Here is a 22,614-nt window from a genome sequence, read left to right as displayed (position 1 = left end):
GGAGAATTTTAGCGATGAGAAAAGATTGGATAGGCTGGGTTTGTTTTCTTTCGAACAGAGGAGGCTGAGGGGAGATCTGATTGAGGTGTATAAAATTGTGAGGGGCCTGGATAGAGTGGATAGGAAGGACAAATTTCCCTTAGCAGAGAGGTCATCAACCAGGGGGCATAGATTTAAAGTAATGGGGGGAGGTATAGAGGAGATTTGAGGGGAAATTTCCATCTAGGGGGTGGTGGGGGTCTGGAACTCACTGCCTGAAAGGGTGGTAGAGGCAGAAACCCTCACCACATTTAGAAAGTACTTGGATGTGCACTTGACGTGCCGTAATCTACAGGGCTATGGACCTAGTGCTGAAAGATGGGATTAGGCTGGATAGCTCTTTGTTGGCTGGCGCGGACATGATAGGCTGAAATGGCCTCCTTCCGTGCTGTAAATTTCTACGATTCTATGACTCTGGAGGTGATAGACTCTGTAACTACAATGCCAAGAGGCGTGAGGTCACCTCCAGGGTAAGCTTGAATCTACTGGATTTCACAGCGGGTGCAGTATAACTGTGGTATGGAGCCAGGTAGGTTTGGATGTCTGGGGAGGGGCTGGGAATAGGATCATTATTTTCAATCCAAAGTGCTTATAAAGAAAGAATTGCAGTTATAGAGCGCCTTTTCGATATCACATTCCAAAAGCGCTCCACACCCAATCAAATATTTCTGAAGTGCAGACACTGTTGTAATGTAGGAAACACGGCAGCCAATTTGCAAACAGCAAGCTCACACAAATAGCAGTGAGATCAATAACCAGATAATCTGTTTTTTAGTGATGAGGGTTGAAGAATAAATTTTGGCCAAGTCGCCAGGGAGAACTGCCCTGTTCTGCTTGGAATAGTGCTGTGGGATCTTTTGCGTGTATTTACAAAGAGCACAGAAGGCTATAGACCAAGGAGGCAATATACCCTGGGACCCTGTATTAACAGCAGCATAAAAGGGATCAGGGTCCCGACGTGCAGATTAAAAAGCCGGAGAGTGGCACCTGGCGGTTGCTGAAACGGGATCATGGGGGAAACAGGGCCATTAAATGTCATAAATATAGGGCCAAAAATTACGGCCTCTCCAGGCGCGTACGATGTGCGCACGGACCCGGCGAGGCCTCGCAAATGGTGGTTCTCGGGACACGATGCGCATGCCCTTTTGACAGATCGCACGCATCCCCAGGAGAAGGACATCTGCGGGGCAGAGATTGGGCTATTTGACCAACTTTTGCCCAGCGAATGTCCTTCGAACTCTTACTCCTGGTAAAAGCAGGCGTATAGCCCACGTGTAGCCGAGCAAGAGTTTTAAAACATAGAAAAATTTAATGTAATGACTAATTTTTATATTAGAAACCCTGTCCATTAAGTTAATTTTATTATCAACCCTATTAAAACACATTTAAAAAAAAATTAAAAAATAAACTTTTTTTCTAAAACATTTAATTTCAATTAATTTTAAATATGTGGGGTGTTTTTTTTATTCATTGTGTTTCTTGTTTTGGGTTTTTTCTCATTGATAGTAACGGAAGCTCGGAGTTCCCATTATTATCAATGAGAATACTCGATGTCCATTGGTGGTCCAGGCCCACATAATCCCAGGATACGAATACGATCCCGGAAGACATGTTTCCATACACTGGACTGTGAAACTAGGCCTCCGACCGCAATCCTACCTTCCTCCGGGACCACCAGGTAGTTTCATAATTTTTTTTCCGGTCGTTTACCCGAAGGAAGTCTCCGACCGCAATTTCCCCCCAGTATCTCTCCTCAATATTGTCCTTACTTAAGAAAAGGGGCGGGGTAATACAACTGATTACACGACAGATACATTGAGCAATCTCTCTGGATACAGGTCAGCGATGAACTTACCTTCTTTCCTGAGATCACCATTACCAGACATGCCAGAACACTCACACCGATCATCAGGTAGCAGATCTTCACCCGGATTTTGTTTCTGGCTGCATAAAGCATTTCAATCCTGTGAAAATAGTTCCAAAAACGATTCCCAGGTGAAAAAGAGAGAAATACAGCAACATCCATCACTTCCAGTTCACATAATGTGCTGCCTTTGCACAGATTCACCCTAGTTAAATATACGGCCAACAAAGGTGTAACTCTCGGCCTGTTGATCGATCTCACTCACCAGATCTCCTGGTCCTGCCACCAGGCACTGTATCTGTTCACAACGTTATTACCTCACCACCAATCTCCTCTTTCTCCACCACTATAAGCTTCTCAACAAAAATATTTCAACAATAGATTTAAAGTAGTTGGTAGAAGGATTAGAGGGGAGATGAGGAAACATTTCTTCACCCAGAGGGTGGTGGGGGTCTGGAACTCATTGCCTGAAAGGGTGGTAGAGGCAGAAACCCTCACCACATTTAAAAAGAACTTGGATGTGCACTTGAAGTGCCGTAAGCTACAGGGCTACGGACCAAGAACTGAAAAGTGGGATTAGGCTGGATAGCTCATTCAACAGCACAGACACGATGGGCCGAATGGCCTCCTTCTGTGACGTAATTTTTTCTATGATTCTATGAGAATAGATTTATTTTTAAGTCTCTCCAGAATATCCCTACTAAGCAGATGAACTCATTCAATACATAAATTGATTCATAACTTTTTGTGACAATTCACCCTTTCCCAGAAAGCTGCAAAATGTGCACCACCTTTTATCCAATGCACAATTGTTATTGCAATCACATTAAAAAAGGACCTGCATTTCAAAAGTGCCTTTCGCAACCTCACGATGTCCCAAAGCGCTTAACAGCCAATGAAGTACTTTTGGAGTGTAGTCACTGATGTACTGTAGGAAGCATGGCGGCCAATTTTCACACAGCAAACAGTAATGTGATAATGATCAGATGGTTTGTTTTAAGTGTTGATTGAGGGATAAATATTGGTTAGACACAGGGAGTACTTTCCTGTTCGTCTTCAAAATAGCGCCATGGGATCCTTTACATCAACCCGAGAGGGCAGACAGAGCCTCGGTGTAATGTCTCACCCAACAATGCGGCACTCCCTCAGCAGTGCACGGGAGTATCAACCTAGATTTATGTGCTCAAGCCCCTGGAGTGGGACTTGAACCCACAACCTTCTGACTCAAAGGCAAGTGTGTTACCCACTGAACCACAGCTGTATGCTACAGAAATGTGCAGTAGTAGATCAGTCACCCATTATTCACCCTGCCCTATTTTCCTTTCCATTGTGGGGAATTGGGCTTAGTGTGTAACTGCTGCCTGATCCACTCCCGCCCATTTTGCCTCCCCACTGAAATTGATTTTCACTCCCTTTGAATCATAAAAAAAAGGGAAAGGCACTGAGATGCTGTGCAACTTGACTTAGTTGTGCGAACCAACGGTTGTGGCACTGCAACGATTTTGAAAATACCGTCTTACTCTTCACCCATTATTTGACATATGCATGCTTCTCCCAACACATCAGCCTGTTCACTTTATAAAACTAGTCGACCTCCTGTGGCATTGCTCATGGGCAGTGGAGCACAGTTACGATGCTTGCTTGCTGAAATGGAGCTGATTTTAAGATGGCCAGTCCCTATAAGCCTAAAGTAGTCCCATTGGGGAATGGTTTAATGAGGCGTATTCGGTCATTTGTAGCTGTCTGAAAACTCAAAGGTCACTTTGAGTGCAATTGTGGTCGGTTATAAATGTCCGGAGTCAGGTCAGAAGTAGACAGCAGGATGACTGTATAAACTGTTGGGCCTCATTAACACAGTGCGACATATGAAATTTTGTGTCTGGAGTATTCTGGATGTCCAATAAACGCAAGTGTTTATATATAATTAGCCGATCTCCCAAGACTTTCTCTGTTGTTCATGGTGCGTTGGAGGACACGTTACAAATTCAGGTCCAGCACGGATACCTTATTAGGGTCAGTGCTGTCTGACAGTCCAGTAAGGGGTCTGAGCACACTTTCACAGGAATTAACTCACATTAGGCTATATCTAATTGCACGATAGCCCAGGGATCTAGCAATAGGGATTCCCTGGATATTTGTGTCTTTCACATCAACATTTCTTCAACCTCTCAAACGGTGGATCACACAAACACTTGGTGGCATGCGGCTTGATACATAACAATACGTGTAATGTATGCACCGGCGAGAATGCTCACAGGTTTGTAGAGCTGTTGAGTTGGGAGTGGCTTAGCCAGTCATGTGATGTTCATAAGACTCAATAAAACCCCAGCCGGTTGGGTTTTGGAAATCCACGATGAGGCAGGTGGTTGTGAGCCTGGTGGATGAACCGGTAATGTGTAGTGTGATTGTTAAACCTTTGCTAATAAACCAATTAGTTCTTAATAGCAATGTGTTGCTATGAATTCTTAAGCAAAGAAACCATGAAGCAAAAACATTTCAATGAGCTACATTAGTTTGCAGTAAGGTAAACATGTTGTACATGTATTATGGCTGGGCTCACCTAATTCAACTCTTGCAACTTGTCTTCACATAATTATATAAAATAAAGAGCATGCCACACTAGCCCATATCTGTGGCGCACCTAACTTACCTTAAACAAGGTCTCTTCTGACTATTCAGCACCACAGCTCCCTCTTCACAGACAGATAGGGATCAATGGGCTTTCTAACACAATGTGCTTTTTTATTAACCAGACTAGCTAATGAATTGTTTATTGGTTTGCCTCTGGGGAACACAGATCCTAGGATTTGCCAGCATTGGAGCAGAGGAAAGTGAAAGGCCCAGCAGGGTCTGAAACACTGGGGATACTAACGTGCAGAAGTGGGCAGAGGCACTGCAACAAGCCTGGTGTCTTGCAGCACCGAGGGGGAGGTGGAAACATAGAAATTAGATGCAGAAGTAGGCCATTCAGCCCTTTGAGCCTGCACCACCATTCAATATGATCATGGCTGATCATGCAACTTCAGTACCCCATTCCTGCTTTCTCTCCAGACCCCTTCATCCCTTTAGCTATAAGGGCCACATCTAACTCACTTTTGGATATATCTAACAAACTGGCCTCAACAACTTTCTGTGGGAGATAATTCCACAGGTTCACAATTCTCTGAGTGAAGAAGTTTCTCCTCATCTCGGTACTAAATGGCTTACCCCTTATCCTTAGACTGTGACCCCTGGTTCTGGACTTCCCCAACATCGAGGACATTTTTCCTGCATCTAACCTGTCTAATCCAGTCAGAATTTTATATATTTCTATGAGATCCCCTCTCATTCTTCTAAATTCCAATGAACATAAGCCTAGTAGATCCAGTCTTTCATCATATGTCAATCCTGCCATCCCGGGAATCAGTCTGGTGAACCTTCGCTGCACTCTCTCAATAGCAAAATTAGGAGACCAAAACAGCACAAAATATTCAAGGTGTGGTCTCACCAAGGCCCTGTACAACTGCAGTAAGACCTCCCTGCTCCTATACTCAAATCCCCTCGTTATGAAGGCCAGCATGTCATTTGCCTTCTTTACTGCCTGCTGTACCTGCATGCCTACCTTCAATGACTGATGTACCATGACACCCAGGTCTCGTTGCACCTCCCCTTTTACTAATCTGTCACCATTCAGATAATAATTTGCCTTCCTGTTTTTGCCACCAAAGTGGATAACCTCACACTTATCCACATTATACTGTATCTGCCATGCATTTGCTCATTCACCTAACCTGTCCAAGTCCCCTAACCTGTCCAAGTCCCCCTGCAGCCTCCTAGCATCCTCCTCGCAGCTCGCACTGCCACCCATCTTAGTGTCATCTGCAAACTTGGAGATATTACATTCAAATTCCATTGTCTAAATCATGAATGTATGTTGTAAATAGCTGGGGTCTCGTCACTGCCTGCCATTTTGAAGAGGACCCGTTTATTCCTACTCTTTGCTTCCTGTCTGCCAACCAGTTCTCTAACCACATCAATACATTACCCCCAATACCATGTGCCTTAATTTTGCACACTAATCTCCTGTGTGAGACCATGTCAAAAGTCTTTTGAAACTCCAAATGCACCACATCCACTGGTTCTCCCTTATCCACTCTACTAGTTACATCCTCAAAACACTCTAAAAGATTTCTCAAGCATGATTTCCCTTTCACAAATCTATACTGACTTGGACCGATCCTGTCACTGCTTTCCAATTGCACTGCTATTACATCTTTAATAATTGATTCCAGCATTTTCCCCACCACTGATGCCAGGCTAACCGGTCTATAATTCCGTTTTCTCTCTCCCTCATTTTTAAAAAAGTGGGGTTACATTAGCTACCCTCCAATCCATAGGAACTGAACCAGAGTCCATGAAATGTTGAAAAATGACCACCAATGCATCTACTATTTCTAGGGCCACTTCCTTAAGTACTCTGGGATGCAGACTATCAGGCCCTGGTGATTTATTGGCCTTCAGTCCCTTCAATTGCCCTAACACCATTTCCTGACTAATAAGGATTTCCCTCAGTTCCCCTTCTCGCTAAACCCTCGGTCCCCTAGTAATTTCGGGAGGTTATTCATGTCTTCCTTAGTGAAGACAGAACCAAAGTTTCACCGGAACCACTCTGGAGCCATGCAAAGGAAACAAAAAGTCCACCCACCATAATCATTGCACAATTGACTCCAGTCTGCAGATTTAAATAGTGTTGCATTAATTCGAGGGGTGAGGGGGTGGGGCCTGAAACAGGCGCCGGCACAAAGCAGACCCAAGCTCACTCCCTGTAGAAGATGGCAAAATGATAGAAACATAGAAATTTACAGCGCAGGAGGAAGCTATTTCGGCCCATCGTGTCCACGCCGGCCGACAAAGAGCCGCACGGCCCTCGGTCAGCAGCCCTGAAGGTTACATATAAACCTGTGAACAATGAACAATGGCGGAAAGGCAAAGAGCACCCAGCCCAACCAGTCTGCCTCACACAACAGCGACACCCCTGACACTAAAACATTCTACACTCCACCCCAACCTGATGGCCTGCTGTCCGTGTTTTACAGTCAACCTGTATCCACCGCACACCCGCTCTGCTAACACAAGGCACTGCAAAAATCCAGCCGGCCATTCCAGCCATAGCTTCAGCGATGGCAGGCTGAATATAATGTAGCTCAGTTTGTAATGGGAGAAGTGTGTCCATGTTTGAGCAGTCTCGTTGGCTCACACTGCTGGATAAGTTAGCAGTGATCCCACAATCCATGACTCCCAGGCAGCTGATCCTGAAATCATGGTCTCTCCAGCCACAATTTCCCCCAGATGCATTGCCCATGAGTACTGTTCCCCACTGGAGGCGCAGTGTCAAATGACCCCATTTAAGTGAAGGACAGACCGACTCTCTGGTACATTCCTGCTATTGATGGACTACAAGCACGTGTTTCCCCGTTTAACTCTCTGTCAGAAACTCGTTTTGTGATTTAGCGACAGAAGCATGTTCAATTGGAACAAATACGATCATTGTTAATCCCTAACATTCGTCTACAATTGATTTTAAAATAATATTTTCAAAATAATTCTGCCAAACCAGACGCTAATCGACTGGAATACATGCCTGGACTTCAATAACTTATCCACTTTATTGTTACCAGCGTTGGGATTTATTTATTTTCTGGACCTATCAGGCACAAAACTTGTACATTTAAAATTCTTCCTGCATTCTCACATGGCTTTCAATCAAACTGCAGGAAGGAATGGTGCTAATGGTAATGAGCAGTGCTGTGGGGAGTTATGAATTCACAGCAATAACACACAGTGAGTGGGGAATCAGAGCATGGATTAATCAAAATGCAGCTATCTCCACACAGAAGGCAAGGCCCCAAACACAGCTGTGGCCATCCGAAAAATCAAATGTGTTCCCAAGATCCAAACCCGGGATCTCTTTCTCGCTTGCATTTTTTGGGAACATGACCATTTTGGTGCAATAAGGTAGATAACCAATAAGGATGTCTAAAATAATTAGATGTACAGAGCTGTCAGTTTATTAAAAAGTTTACTCACGAAACCATTTCTGGGATATCTTGCTCCTGTTTGAAGCGTCCGCTCCACAACAGAACCTTTTTGTCGGCAGCTGTAGGTATCCGACCTTGAAGTTTGTACGCTGAAGAAGCTGTAAGAAATACAAGTGCTGTTATAACTAACGTTAGATTGAACAGCCGCACATAATGCAATCAATTTCTCCCAGTATAGTTTGCAACAACCTTATGTAAGTGAAAGAAGTTTCATTCTTTATGTAAGTTAAGACAAGGGCACAGGTCCCAGTTACAGGAGGAGCAGTAGGACCCTACAGCACCGTCTCTCTGATCCCCCCCCCACCCCCAGCAAACTATCAGGCACAACATTTAACCCCAAAGTACAGCCAATGGGGCTGAGGCTTCTGGGCCTTTGCTGATTGGACCAATCGCTGAACATAGAAGCAGGCCATTGTCGGACGGTTCTTTGTCGGCCGGTGCAGACAAGATGGATCAAATGCCCTCATTCTGCTCTGTGAATTTCTATGTTTCTATGTAGTCCCTCCTGCCTGTTCCGTCATTCAATGAGATCATGGCTGATCTTCACATTCCCACCTTTGCCCCATATCCCTTAATATCTTTAGTTAACAAAAATCTAAAAATTTCAACTGAGTGTCACCTGACAAATCAGCATCACAAGGGTTCCACTGATACAATAAACGAACAAGTAGTCCAAATAAAACTAATACGTTTAAAATAAAGCAACACAAAGGTAAGCATATTACTTAAATTAGAATGGTGTTTGTGCTGTTTATAGGACACCCTGCAGTCACGGAAGGCCTCGAGAGTACCTGTGGGCACCGCCTGCTCCCTTTCCGAGGCCACCTGGGCACGGACAAGACCCAGGAAGAGAGGCAGTCACTCAGAGCAACTTCCCTCGACCCTCCTGCAATGTATGCCCCTGTGAGTATGCTCACAGGTTTGTAGAGCTGTTGAGTTGGGAGTGGCTTAGCCAGTCACGTGATGTTCACAAGACACAATAAAACCCCAGCCAGTTCGGTTCAGGGGATCCACGATGAGACAGGTGGTTGTGAGCCTGGTGGATGAACGGGTAATGTGTAGTACGTGACTATCAAACCTTTTGCTAGTAAACCAACCCATAAAGAACCCACGAAGCAAATCCATCACAGCGCCCATGGGCCACACCCATCCGTGCAGCTCCTGGGACCAGCAATCACTGTCCCGGGTTCCCAGACAGGCTCTGGGTTTCAACGCATGCTCTCTGCTTCTGAACTCAGAGCTATGTTGGCCGGATATCAAAGGAGGCCGCAAGGGGAGTTGAGCAGATCAGACTTGTTGGTCAGGCAGCTCAAGAAAAGGCTGAGCGACAGGAGGACTTGATCTTCCCCAGTTTACAGAGGGTGGAAGATGAGAGGTCGTCCAAGAGAGCCTTACAACATTAGAATACAGGATCTCCTAAATGCCTTTGAGGTGACAAAGGCATTTAGGAGATCAAATAATCAATTACAATAATATTTATCTCAATGAAACACCTGGAATACTGCGTGCAGTTTTGATTTCCATATTTACGAAAGGATATACTTGCTTTGGAGGCTGTTCAGAGAAGGTTCACTAGGTTGATTCTGGGGATGAGGGTGTTGACTTATGAGGAAAGATTGAGTAGGTTGGGTCTCTACTCATTGGAATTCAGAAGAATGAGAGGTGATCTTATTGAAATGTATACGATTATGAGGGGGCTTTACAAGGTTGATGCAGAGAGGATGTTTCCACTGATACGGGAGTCTAGAACTAGAGGGCATGATCTTAGAATAAGGGGCCGCCCATTTAAAACTGAGATGAGGAGAAGTTTCTTCTCTCAGAGGGTTGTAAATCTGTGGAATTCACTGCCTCAGAGAGCTGTGGAAGCTGGGACATTGAATGCATTTAAGACAGAAATAGACAGTTTCTTAAACGATAAGGGAAGAAGGGGTTATGGAGAGCAGGTGGGGAAGTGGACCTGAGTTCATGATCAGATCGACCACGATCTTATTGAATGGCGAAGCAAGCTCGAGGGGCCGTATGGCCTACTCCTGTTCCTATTTCCTATATTCTTTTGAAGAGATCTGTTGTTCTAAATATTATATTTCTTTCTTATAGAATCATAAAATCATACAGCGCAGAAGGAGGCCATTCAGTCCATCATGCCTGTGCCGGCTCTCTGTAAACAAATGTCTAATTAGGCCCACTGCCCTGCTCTTTCTTCATACCCTGAAATGTTTTCATTTTAAGCAGAGGTCCAATTCCCTTTCAAACGTTTTTGGCCCGTAAATTGCGGCCTCCCCAGATGTGTACGATGTGCGCGGACCCACCAAAGCCTGGCAAATGCCGGTTCTCGGGGCGCCATGCGTATGCGCCAAGAACCAGATTTTCTGATCTGTAAAAATGTCTTTTGACAGATCCAACACCTCCCCGTAGGAGGGACATCCGCGGGGCAAAGATTGGGCTATTTGATTAACTCAAGCCAAGCGAATGTCCTTCAAACTCTTACGCCTGGTAAAATTCAATGTTGCTCCTTATTTTTATATTAAAAACCCTGTGTATGAAGGTAAGTTTGTTTTTAACACAATTAAGACAATTTTTTAAATTCAAAAAAATAAATTTTTCTCTAAAACATTTAATTTAATGCAATTTCTACTAATCTAAGAAAAGTGAAGTGTTCCTTTTATTTATGTCTGTGTTTTATTTGATTTTCGGAGTGTTCTCATTGACAGGATTGGACCTCGGGCTCTGAGCTTCCATCACTATCAATGAGAATACTACACTGTGATTGGTGGTCCAGACCCACGTGATCCCAGGATATGCGTACGCTCCTGGAAGACATGTTCCCGTACGCTGGACTGCGAAACTAGGCCTCCGACCGCAATCCTACCTTCCCCCGGGACCACTCAGTATTTTCGTTAAAATGTTTTCGGTTGGAAGCGTTCGCCCACAGGAAGCCTCCAATCGCAATTTTCCCCCAATTATCGAGTCTGCTTCCACCAGCCTTTCAAGCATTGCATTCCAGATCACAACAAAACATTCTCCGCCTCTCCCCTCTGGCATTTTGCTAATTATTTAAAATCTGCGTCCTCTGGTTACCAACCCTCCTGCCAGAGGTACGTTGTATATTAACCTTCAGCTTCCTAATGCACCGACAGTAAAGAAAACAAGCAATAATTTATCTGATTCAACGGGAGATCAGATGCTTGCACAAAGTCTGCATGAGTCATGCAATGTGTTGTGTAACGAGTCAGACATTAAAGAGATGAGGCAACTCCCTCAGCTGAGAGAATGTTGAAATATATTCACCACTGCCCATCCCTCAGCTTAATTCTGCTTTTGCAACTGTCTTCCGACTTCAATCAGCAAAGTTTAATCGCAGTTCAGTCAAACATTATGGATCCTACATGCTGCTTAACATTTGAGACCCGGACAATTCATCAACTGTCCCTGCGCAATGAGCTCTGGTAATTTATAATGAAACGATCCTTTGTGTGTGTGTAACAGAATGCAATCCCAGCAGAGCAGTGAGGGGCAGATCACTGGGCCTGCCCCATATCCAATTCTTAGTCCCACTTGTACAGTCAATGTTAAGCTGAGGCTTTACTGTATACTCAACAGTTCAGTATTTTTTCTATTTATAACAGTCTTCTTTTGAACAATCAAAATAATTGTTAGTCACAAAAGGAGATTGTGCAACTGGAGAGAACATACATCAACAACAACTTGTATTTATATAGCGCCTTTAATGCTTCACAGCAGTGTTGTAAGACAAAACAGATAAATTTGACACCGAGCCACATAACAAGAAATTACATCAGATGATCAAAAGCTTAGTCAAAGAGGTAGGTTTTAAGGAGCATTTTAAAGGAGGAAAGAGAGGTAGAGAGGTGGAGAGGTTTAGGGAGGGAGTTCCAGAGCTTGGGGCCCAGGCAACAGAAGGCACGACCCCGATGGTGGAGCGATTATAATCAGGGATACTCAAGAGGACAGAATTAGAGGAGCGCAGACATCTCGGAGGGGTTGTGGGGCTGGAGGAGATTACAGAGATAGGGAGGGGCGAGGCCATGGAGGGATTTGTAAACAAGGATAAGAATTTTGAAATCGAGGCATTGCTTAATCGGGAGCCAATGTAGGTCGGTGAGCACAGGGGTGATGGGTGAGCGGGACTTGGTGCGAGTTAGGACACGGGCAGCCGAGTTTTGGATGACCTCAAGTTTACGTAGGGTAGAATGAGGGAGGCCAGCCAGGAGTGCATTGGAATAGTCAAGTCTAGAAGTAACAATGGCATGGATGAGGGTTTCAGCAGCAGGAGAGCTGAGGCAAGGGTGGAGATGGGCGATGTTACGGAGGTGGAAATAGGCGGTCTTAGTTATGCTACGAAAATGTGGCTGGAAGCTCATTTTAGGGTCAAATTTGACAACAAGGTTGCGAACAGTCTGGTTTGGCCTCAGACAGAAGTTGGGGAGAGGGAAGGAGTCAGTGTCTAAGGAACAGAGTTTGTGGCGGGGACCGAAAACAATGGCTTCTGTCTTCCCAATATTTCATTGGAGAAAATTTCAGCTCATCCAGAACCGGATGTCGAACAAGCAGTCTGACAATTTCGAGACCATGGAGGGGCCGAGAGAAGTGGTGAGGTGGAGTTGGGTGTCATCAGCATACATGTGGAAACTGACGCCGTGTTTTCAGATGATGTTACCAAGGGGCAACCTGTAGATGAGAAACAGGTGGGGGCCAAGGATAGATCCTTGGGGGACACCAGGGGTAATGATGTGGGAGTAGGTAGAGAAGCCTGTGCAGGTGATTTTTCTGGCTACTTTATAAGGATTACTTAATAAGTCAGGGCAATAAACAGGAGCGGACTGGCTCTCTGGGTAATTGGAAGGTTGCCGGGTGTCCTCATGAATAGTTCCCGGGCACTGTATTATCGGTACTTCCCTGTCAGGGGAGCCACACCACACCGGCTAGTATATTTTTCTTTATAATAGAGTGGAAAAAGGAAAAGAGGAAGATAGGGAGAGAGAGGGAGGAGCAAAGGTAGATAGAAGAGGGGGAGAAAGAGAGGGGTTATAATTCAGTTCGAGGGAAGATGGGTTGGGTATATGAAATTGTAGTCCTGTTTTCTGGTGTTTCAAGGCACATTCAGAGCAAGGTTGAAACTCTGGATTTAAGCTCATGTTACAGCTGGACTAGAAATACATCTTTTGTTTGTACAAGTTCTCATAATATCAACCACTATTGCTTGGCAATACCTCCAAGAGGTTAAGGTACAATAAATGACTCAGTGGGGTTTAGGGTGGGGTGGGGAGTATATATATTGTGATACAACGTAGAACAATTGGGTGGGACAGGTTGGGTGGAGCAAAGGTCTTCTCCTGTCCGTATGTCCATAAGACTGTGAATACCATTCCGGGCACTGCAGTGTATATATGTGTATGTGTGTTTGTATGTGTGCGTTTATATGAGTGCATGTGTATGTGTATTTGTATTTGTGTGTGTGTGTTTGTATAAGAACATAAGAACATAAGAAATAGGAGCAGGAGTAGGCCATTTGACCCCTCGAGCCTGCTCCACCATTTAATAAGATCATGGTTGATCCGATCATGGACTCAGCTCCACTTCCCTGCCCGCTCCCCATAACCCTTCACTCCATTATTGCTCAAAAATCTGTCTATCTCCAACTTAAATATATTCAAAGACCCAGCCTCCACAGTTCTCTGGGGCAGAGAATTCCACAGATTTACATTCCTCTGAGAGAAGAAATTCCTCCTCATCTCTGTTTTAAATGGGCAGCCCCTTATTCTGAAACTATGCCCCTAGTTCTAGATTCCCCCACGAGGGGAAACATCTTCTCTGCACCTACCTTGTTGAGCCCCCACAATATGTTATATGTTTCACTAAGATCACCTCTCATTCTTCTAAACTTCAATGAGTATAGGCCCAACCTACTCAACCTTTCCTCATAAGTCAACCCCTTCATCTCAGGAATCAACCTCGTGAACCTTCTCTGAACTGCCTCCAATGCAAGTATATCCTTCCTTAAATAAGGAGACCAAAACTGTATGCAGTACTCTAGTTGTGGCCTTACCAATACCCTGTACAGTTGTAGCAGGACTTCTCTGCTTTTATACTCTATCCCCCTTGCAATAAAGGCCAACATTCCATTTGCCTTCCTGATCACTTGCTGTACCTGCATACTAACTTTTTGTGTTTCATGCACAAGGACCCCCAGGTCCCTCTGCACTGCAGCATTTTGTAATTTCTCATCATTTAAATTATGAATTTGCTTTTTTATTTTTCCTGCCAAAGTGGATAACCTCACACTTTCCCACATTATATTCCATCTGCCAAATTTTTGTCCACTAACTTAGCCTGTCTATATGCTTTTGCAGATTTTTTGTTTCGTCTTCACAAATGGCTTTCCCAACTATGTTTGTATCATCAGAAAACTTGGCTACGTTACACTCGGTCCCTTCATCCAAGTCATTAATATAAATTGAAAATAGTTGAGGCCCCAGCACTGATCCCTGTGGCATCCCACTGTTTGCCAACCGGAAAATGACCCATCTAATTTTTTTAATGTCCCCTATGATTTTTCTCCTTGGTTGTTTGCAGCGGAGTTCAGGAGATTATTCTCTGGGAGGATTGACAACACATCCCCACATAGACACACCCACACATACACATACAATCCTGACTCTCTGTTTTCTGTTCGTTAGCCAATCCTCTATCCATGCTAATATATTACCCCCAACCCCATAATCTTTTATGTGGCAACCTTATCGAATGCCTTATGGTAATCCAAATACACCACATCCACTGGTTCCCCCTTGTCCATCCTGCTCGTTACATCCTCAAAGAACTCCAGCAAATTTGTCAAACATGATTTGCATTTCATAAAACCATGCTGACTCTGCTTGACTGTAATATGCTTTTCCAAATGTCCTGCTCCTATGTGTGTGTGTGTGTGTGTGTGTGTGTGTTTGTATATGTGTGTGCGTTTTTATGTGTGTGTGTGCAGGTGTTTGTGCATGTGCATGTGTGTATGTGTGTGTATGTGCGTGTGTGTGTGTGTGCGCATGCATGTGCGTGTGCGTGCGTGTGTGTGAGTGTGTGTGGGAGTGTGTGTGGGAGTGTGTGTGTGAGAGTGTATGTGTGTGTATGTCTGTGTGGGAGTGCGTTGTCAATCCTCCCAGAGAATAATCTCCTGAACTCCGCTGCAAACAACCAAGGAGAAAAATCATAGGGGACATTAAAAAAATTAGATGGTTTATTTTCCATTTTATTTGAACACTTTTATAGATGAATTGATTTCGGAGATGGAGACAAAAGTCTGTTTGACTAACAGTCAAGAATCATCTAATCGGGTAATGCAGAGACAGTTTACTTTGTAAATGGGAAAATGGTCTCGAGGGTAGACATGTCGGGCAATCAATTGGGAAGTGTGGGGAGAGAGTGTGCGGGGTGGGAGAGTGTGTGGGGGGGTGAGAGAGTGTGTGGGGGGTGAGAGAGTGTGTGGGGGGGTGAGAGAGTGTGTGGGGGGGTGAGAGAGTGTGTGGGGGGGTGAGAGAGTGTGTGGGGGGGTGAGAGAGTGTGTGGGGGGGTGAGAGAGTGTGTGGGGGGGTGAGAGAGTGTGTGGGGGGGTGAGAGAGTGTGTGGGGGGGGTGAAAGAGTGTGTGGGGGGGTGAGAGAGTGTGTGGGGGGGTGAGAGAGTGTGTGGGGGGTGAGAGAGTGTGTGGGGGGGTGAGAGAGTGTGTGGGGGGGTGAGAGAGTGTGTGGGGGGGTGAGAGAGTGTGTGGGGGGGTGAGAGAGTGTGTGGGGGGGTGAGAGAGTGTGTGGGGGGGTGAGAGAGTGTGTGGGGGGGTGAGAGAGTGTGTGGGGGGGTGAGAGAGTGTGTGGGGGGGTGAGAGAGTGTGTGGGGGGGTGAGAGAGTGTGTGGGGGGGTGAGAGAGTGTGTGGGGGGGTGAGAGAGTGTGTGGGGGGGTGAGAGAGTGTGTGGGGGGGTGAGAGAGTGTGTGGGGGGGTGAGAGAGTGTGTGGGGGGGTGAGAGAGTGTGTGGGGGGGTGAGAGAGTGTGTGGGGGGGTGAGAGAGTGTGTGGGGGGGTGAGAGAGTGTGTGGGGGGGTGAGAGAGTGTGTGGGGGGGTGAGAGAGTGTGTGGGGGGGTGAGAGAGTGTGTGGGGGGGTGAGAGAGTGTGTGGGGGGGTGAGAGAGTGTGTGGGGGGGTGAGAGAGTGTGTGGGGGGGTGAGAGAGTGTGTGGAGGGGTGAGAGAGTGTGTGGGGGGGTGAGAGAGTGTGTGGGGGGGTGAGAGAGTGTGTGGGGGGGTGAGAGAGTGTGTGGGGGGGTGAGAGAGTGTGTGGGGGGGTGAGAGAGTGTGTGGGGGGGTGAGAGAGTGTGTGGGGGGGGGTGAGAGAGTGTGTGGGGGGGGTGAGAGAGTGTGTGGGGGGGTGAGAGAGTGGGTGGGGGGGTGAGAGAGTGGGTGGGGGGGTGAGAGTGTGGGTGGGGGGGTGAGAGAGTGGGTGGGGGGGTGAGAGAGTGGGTGGGGGGGTGAGAGAGTGGGTGGGGGGGGTGAGAGAGTGGGTGGGGGGGGTGAGAGAGTGGGTGGGGGGGTGAGAGAGTGGGTGGGGGGCTGAGAGAGTGTGTGGGGGGGTGAGAGAGTGTGTGGGGGGGTGAGAGAGTGTGTGGGGGGTGAGAGAGTGTGTGGGGGGGTGAGAGAGTGTGTGGGGGGGTGAGAGAGTGTGTGGGGGGGTGAGAGAGTGTGTGGGGGGGTGAGAGAGTGTGTGGGTGGTTAGAGAGTGTGTGGGGGGGTGAGAGAGTGTGTGGGGGGGTGAGAGAGTGTGTGGGGGGGTGAGAGAGTGTGTGGGGGGGTGAGAGAGTGTGTGGGGGGGTGAGAGAGTGTGTGGGGGGGTGAGAGAGTGTGTGGGGGGGTGAGAGAGTGTGTGGGGGGGTGAGAGAGTGTGTGGGGGGTGAGAGAGTGTGTGGGGGGGTGAGAGAGTGTGTGGGGGGGTGAGAGAGTGTGTGGGGGGGTGAGAGAGTGTGTGGGGGGGTGAGAGAGTGTGTGGGGGGGTGAGAGAGTGTGTGGGGGGGTGAGAGAGTGTGTGGGGGGGTGAGAGAGTGTGTGGGGGGGTGAGAGAGTGTGTGGGGGGGTGAGAGAGTGTGTGGGGGGGTGAGAGAGTGTGTGGGGGGGTGAGAGAGTGTGTGGGGGGGTGAGAGAGTGTGTGGGGGGGTGAGAGAGTGTGTGGGGGGGTGAGAGAGTGTGTGGGGGGGTGAGAGAGTGTGTGGGGGGGGTGAGAGAGTGTGTGGGGGGGGTGAGAGAGTGTGTGGGGGGGTGAGAGAGTGTGTGGGGGGGGTGAGAGAGTGTGTGGGGGGGTGAGAGAGTGTGTGGGGGGGTGAGAGAGTGTGTGGGGGGGTGAGAGAGTGTGTGGGGGGGTGAGAGAGTGTGTGGGGGGGGAGAGAGTGTGTGGGGGGGAGAGAGTGTGTGGGGGGGGAGAGAGTGTGTGGGGGGGGAGAGAGTGTGTGGGGGGGGAGAGAGTGTGTGGGGGGGGGGGAAAGAGTGGCGGGGGAGGGGGGGTGGGGGGGAAAGTGTGAAATTCAAAGAATTCCAGTAAATTAGTGACCTTGATGCAGCACAGATTTAAGAAAACATTTTCTCTGCCAAATCAGATCACACACTAGACAAACCCTGCCCAATATTGCACTCACAGAAGGCTATTCGCCCACTGTGCCTGTGCCAGCTCTTTGAAGAGTAATCTCATAAGTTCCGCTCTTTCCCCATAGCCTGGCAAATTTCTCCTTTTCAACTGTACATCCAATTCCCTTTTGAAAGTTTCTATTCAATCTGCTTCCACCGCCCTTCTAGGCAGCGCATTCCAGATCACAATAACTTGCTGAGTAAAAATAAAATTGCCCACATCAAACCCTTGGCTCTTTTGCCAATTAACAAGTGTTTTGTTAATTGCTCCTGATCACTGCTCCTTTGAACAATGGTGGGGTGTGGGAACCCTCTCGGATAGCCAGTATCTCGGGGCATCAACTGAAAATTAGAGCCAGGAGTGAAATTAGGAATCACACAGAGTGTGTGGGGGGGTGAGAGAGTGTGTGGGGGGGTGAGAGATGGTCGAAGTTTGGAGTTCTCTTCTGCAGGCGGCAATTGGTGCCTGACCATATGTTAATTTTAAATTGGAAATTGATAGGCTTCTATTAACCAAAGGCATTAAGGGATATGAGCCAAAGGCGGGTATATGGAGTTAGGTTTCAGATCAGCCATGGAGTTAGGTTTCAGATCAGCCATGATCTCATCTAATGGCGGAGCAGGCTCAAGGGGCTGAGTGGCCTGCTCCTGTTCCTATGTACCTGCAGGTAAATATAACAGAACTGGAAAGGAGGGGCCCAGTAAATGAAAGGGGTGGAGATCACACCCGCGATACACTTGCAGCAGAAAGAGCCAGCAATTTACCAGCAACTGACTTTAGTGTCAGCTGGGGCTCAGTGGGCTGCACCCACTCCAGCAACTTGACACATCATCATCATCATAGGCAGGCCCTCGAAATTGAGGAAGACTTGCTTCCACTCCTAGAAACATAGAAACATAGAAACATAGAAAATAGGTGCAGGAGTAGGCCATTCGGCCCTTCGAGCCTGCACCGCCATTCAATAAGATCATGGCTGATCATTCCTTCAGTACCCCTTTCCTGCTTTCTCTCCATACCCCTTGATCCCCTTAACCGTAAAAACCATATCTAACTCCCTCTTGAATATATCCAATGAACTGGCATCAACAACTCTCTGCGGCAGGGAATTCCACAGGTCAACAACTCTCTGAGTGAAGAAGTTTCTCCTCATCTCAGTCCTAAATGGCCTATCCCTTATCCTTAGACTGTGTCCCCTGGTTCTGGACTTCCCCAACATCGGGAACATTCCTGTCCAGTCCCGTCAGAATCTTATATGTTTCTGTGAGATCCCCTCTCATCCTTCTAAACTCCAGTGAATAAAGGCCCAGTTGATCCAGTCTTTCCTCGTATGACAGTCCAGCCATCCCGGGAATCAGTCTGGTGAACCTTCGCTGCACTCCCTCAATAGCAAGAACGTCCTTCCTCAGACTAGGTGACCAAAACTGAACACAATATTCCAGGTGAGGCCTCACTAAGGCCCTGTACAACTGCATTAAGACCTCCCTGCTCCTATATTCAAATCCCCTAGCTATGAAGGCCAACATACCATTTGCCTTCTTTACCGCCTGCTGTACCTGCGTGCCCACTTTCAGTGACTAATGTACCATGACACCCAGGTCTCGTTGCACCTCCCCTTTTCCTAATCTGCCGCCATTCAGATAATATTCTGCCTTCGTGTTTTTTCCCCCAAAATGGATAACCTCACATTTATTCACATTATACTGCATCCACCATGCATTTGCCCACTCACCTAGCCTGTCCAAGTCACCCTACAGCCTCTTAGCGTCCTCCTCACAGCTCACACCGCCACCCAGTTTAGTGTCATCCGCAAACTTGGAGATATTACACTCAATTCCTTCATCCAAATCGTTAATGTATATTGTAAAGAGCTGGGGTCCCAGCACTGAGCCCAGTGGCACTCCATTAGTCACTGCCTGCCATTCTGAAAAGGACCCGTTTATCCCGACTCTCTGCTTCCTGTCTGCCAACCAGTTCCCTATCCACATCAGTACATTACCCCCAATACCATTCGCTAAATTGAGTTCTTTGGTGGCTGAACAGTCCAATACGAGAGCCAGAGACTCTGTCACGGGTGGGACAGACATTTGTAGGGGAAGGGTGGGTGGGACTGGTTTGCTGAGCGCTCCTTCCGCTGCCTGTGCCTGACCTCTTCACGCTCGCGGCATTGAGACGCTAGGTGTTCAACGCCCTCCCTGATGCACTTTCTCCACCTCGGGCAGTCTTTGGCCAGGGACTCCCAGGTGTCAGTAGTGATGTCGCACTTTACCAGGGAGGCTTTGAGGGTGTCCTTGTAACATTTCCGCTGCCCACCTTTGGCTCGTTTGCCGTGAAGGAGCTCTGCATAGAGCAATTGCTTAGGGAGTCTCGTGTCTGGCATGCGTGCCATGTCAGGTGTTGAACACATAAATCTAGGCTGCCACTCCAGTGCAGTACTGCACTGTCGGAGGTGTCATCTTTCGGATGAGACGTTAATCCGAAGCCCCGTCTGCACTCTCGGGTGGATGTAAAAGATCCTATTTCGAAGAAGAGCAGGGGAGTTATCCCTGGTGTCCTGGCCAATATTTATCCCTCAATCAACACAACAAATTATTACATTGCTGTTTGTGGGAGCTTGCTTGTTTGTGCGTTTCCTACATTACTACAACAACAACTTGTATTTATATAGCACCATTAATGCAGTGAAACTTCCCAAGGTGCTCCACAGGAGTGTTACGCGATAAAAATTTGACTCCGAGCCACACAAGTAGAAATTAGCGCAGGAAGCTTGGTCAAAGAGAGGTTTTAAGGAGCATCTTGAAGGAGGAGAGGTAGAGAGGTTTAGGCAGGGAGTTCCAGAGTTTGGGGCCCAGGCAACAGAAGGCACCCGATGTTGGAGCGATTAGAATCAGGGATGTTCAGGAGGACAGAATTAGAGGAGCGCAGACATCTCGGAGGGTTGTGGGGCTGGAGGAGATTACAGCAGTGACCACACTCCAAAAGTACTTCATTGGCTGCAAAGCGCTTGGAGACTCGTGAAAGGCGCTACAGAAATGCAAGTCTCTGATGATCCTTACCCACGTCAGGCGCGCCGGTTGGTAAAGCGGTGTGTGTTGTTTTCAGCTGCGGCTCGGGGCTCTGTCGGGTACACAGCGATCTCCGGTGGCTAGCTACCTGGCCTGAGAGCCGGCTGGGGACATGTGTGGCAGTGCCCCGGGCTGGCACCAGGCTCCTCAATCTCAGCACCCCTCTCCACATCTCGCACTACGCTGGGCCACTCACTCTGACACTCAGACACTCAGTCAGGGGGGGACCAGGGACCAGCGGCAGGAACAGTGAGTGAGCAGAGCCAGGGAGCCTCCCAGCAATGACGCAGGCACCTGATGCAAGACTGGTTTGTTCAGGAAACGCGGTTTGCAAAGTTCCTGTTCTGGTTTTTCCCCTCCAGCAGTCTCTGAGTCACGCCATTGCAAAGAAAGCAGAGCATTTACCGGAAAGGGTTGGTGTTGATGATAAACTACGCAGAGCTGCCAAAACAAGAAAATAGCTCACCTGGTGTGGGCTTTCCAGCTGTAACCCAACCCAAAGCACATACAGCCCTCCCACAGGCTCACCTCCCCCCCCCTCCCTCTTTCCCTCCCTCCCCAACTTCCCCCCCCCCCAACTTTCCCCGCCCCAACTTTCCCCCCCCCACCCCCTCCCCCCCCCCCAACTTTCCCCGCCCCAACTTTCCCCCCCCCACCCCCTCCCCCCCCCCAACTTTCCCCCCCCAACTTCCCCCCCCCCTCCCTCCCAACTTCCCCCCCCCCCTCCCTCCCAACTTCCCCCCCCCCCTCCCTCCCTCCCCCCCCTCCCTCCCTCCCAACTTCCCCCCCCCCTCCCTCCCTCCCAACTTCCCCCCCCCCTCCCTCCCTCCCAACTTCCCCCCCCCTCCCTCCCAACTTCCCCCCCCCTCCCTCCCAACTTCCCCCCCCCCTCCCTCCCAACTTCCCCCCCCTCCCTCCCAACTTCCCCCCCCTCCCTCCCAACTTCCCCCCCCCTCCCTCCCTCCCAACTTCCCCCCCCCTCCCTCCCTCCCAACTTCCCCCCCCTCCCTCCCTCCCAACTTCCCCCCCACCCCCCTCCCTCCCTCCCAACTTCCCCCCCCCCCTCCCTCCCTCCCAACTTCCCCCCCCCTCCCTCCCTCCCAACTTCCCCCCCCTCCCTCCCTCCCAACTTCCCCCCCCCTCCCTCCCTCCCAACTTCCCCCCCCCTCCCTCCCTCCCAACTTCCCCCCCCTCCCTCCCTCCCAACTTCCCCCCCCCTCCCTCCCTCCCAACTTCCCCCCCCCTCCCTCCCTCCCAACTTCCCCCCCCCTCCCTCCCTCCCAACTTCCCCCCCCCTCCCTCCCTCCCAACTTCCCCCCCCCTCCCTCCCTCCCAACTTCCCCCCCCTCCCTCCCTCCCAACTTCCCCCCCCCTCCCTCCCTCCCAACTTCCCCCCCCCTCCCTCCCTCCCAACTTCCCCCCCCCCTCCCTCCCTCCCAACTTCCCCCCCCCTCCCTCCCTCCCAACTTTCCCCCCCCCTCCCTCCCTCCCACTTTCCCCCCCCCCTCCCTCCCAACTTTCCCCCCCCCTCCCTCCCAACTTTCCCCCCCCCCCCTCCCTCCCAACTTTCCCCCCCCCCTCCCTCCCAACTTTCCCCCCCCCTCCCTCCCAACTTTCCCCCCCCCTCCCTCCCAACTTTCCCCCCCCCTCCCTCCCAACTTTCCCCCCCCCTCCCTCCCAACTTTCCCCCCCCCCCTCCCTCCCAACTTTCCCCCCCCCCTCCCTCCCAACTTTCCCCCCCCCCTCCCTCCCAACTTTCCCCCCCCCTCCCTCCCAACTTTCCCCCCCCCCTCCCTCCCAACTTTCCCCCCCCCCTCCCTCCCAACTTTCCCCCCCCTCCCTCCCAACTTTCCCCCCCCCTCCCTCCCAACTTTCCCCCCCCCTCCCTCCCAACTTTCCCCC

At 49.0% G+C, this 22,614-nt stretch overlaps 1 protein-coding gene across 1 annotated transcript in view; it reads right to left on the bottom strand.

Annotated features, from left to right (window-relative positions):
- LOC139265772 (protein FAM162B-like) overlaps positions 1-21,002 on the bottom strand; it is a 35,828-nt gene extending 14,826 nt beyond the window's left edge. Inside the window, exons 1-3 of the mRNA XM_070883166.1 lie at positions 20,704-21,002; positions 7,970-8,078; positions 1,895-2,003 (exon numbers count right to left, since the gene is read on the bottom strand). Of these exons, the coding sequence (XP_070739267.1) occupies positions 1,895-2,003; positions 7,970-8,078; positions 20,704-20,884 (399 nt within the window). The 5' untranslated portion in view covers positions 20,885-21,002. The remainder of the gene's footprint in view (positions 1-1,894; positions 2,004-7,969; positions 8,079-20,703) is intronic.
- Positions 21,003-22,614: the final 1,612 nt, after the last annotated feature.

Source organism: Pristiophorus japonicus, chromosome 6, assembly GCF_044704955.1.
Source record: "Pristiophorus japonicus isolate sPriJap1 chromosome 6, sPriJap1.hap1, whole genome shotgun sequence".
NCBI lineage: Eukaryota > Metazoa > Chordata > Chondrichthyes > Pristiophoridae > Pristiophorus > Pristiophorus japonicus.
Note: the sequence above shows the minus strand (reverse complement) of the source record. Positions and strands in the feature narration are given on the sequence as shown.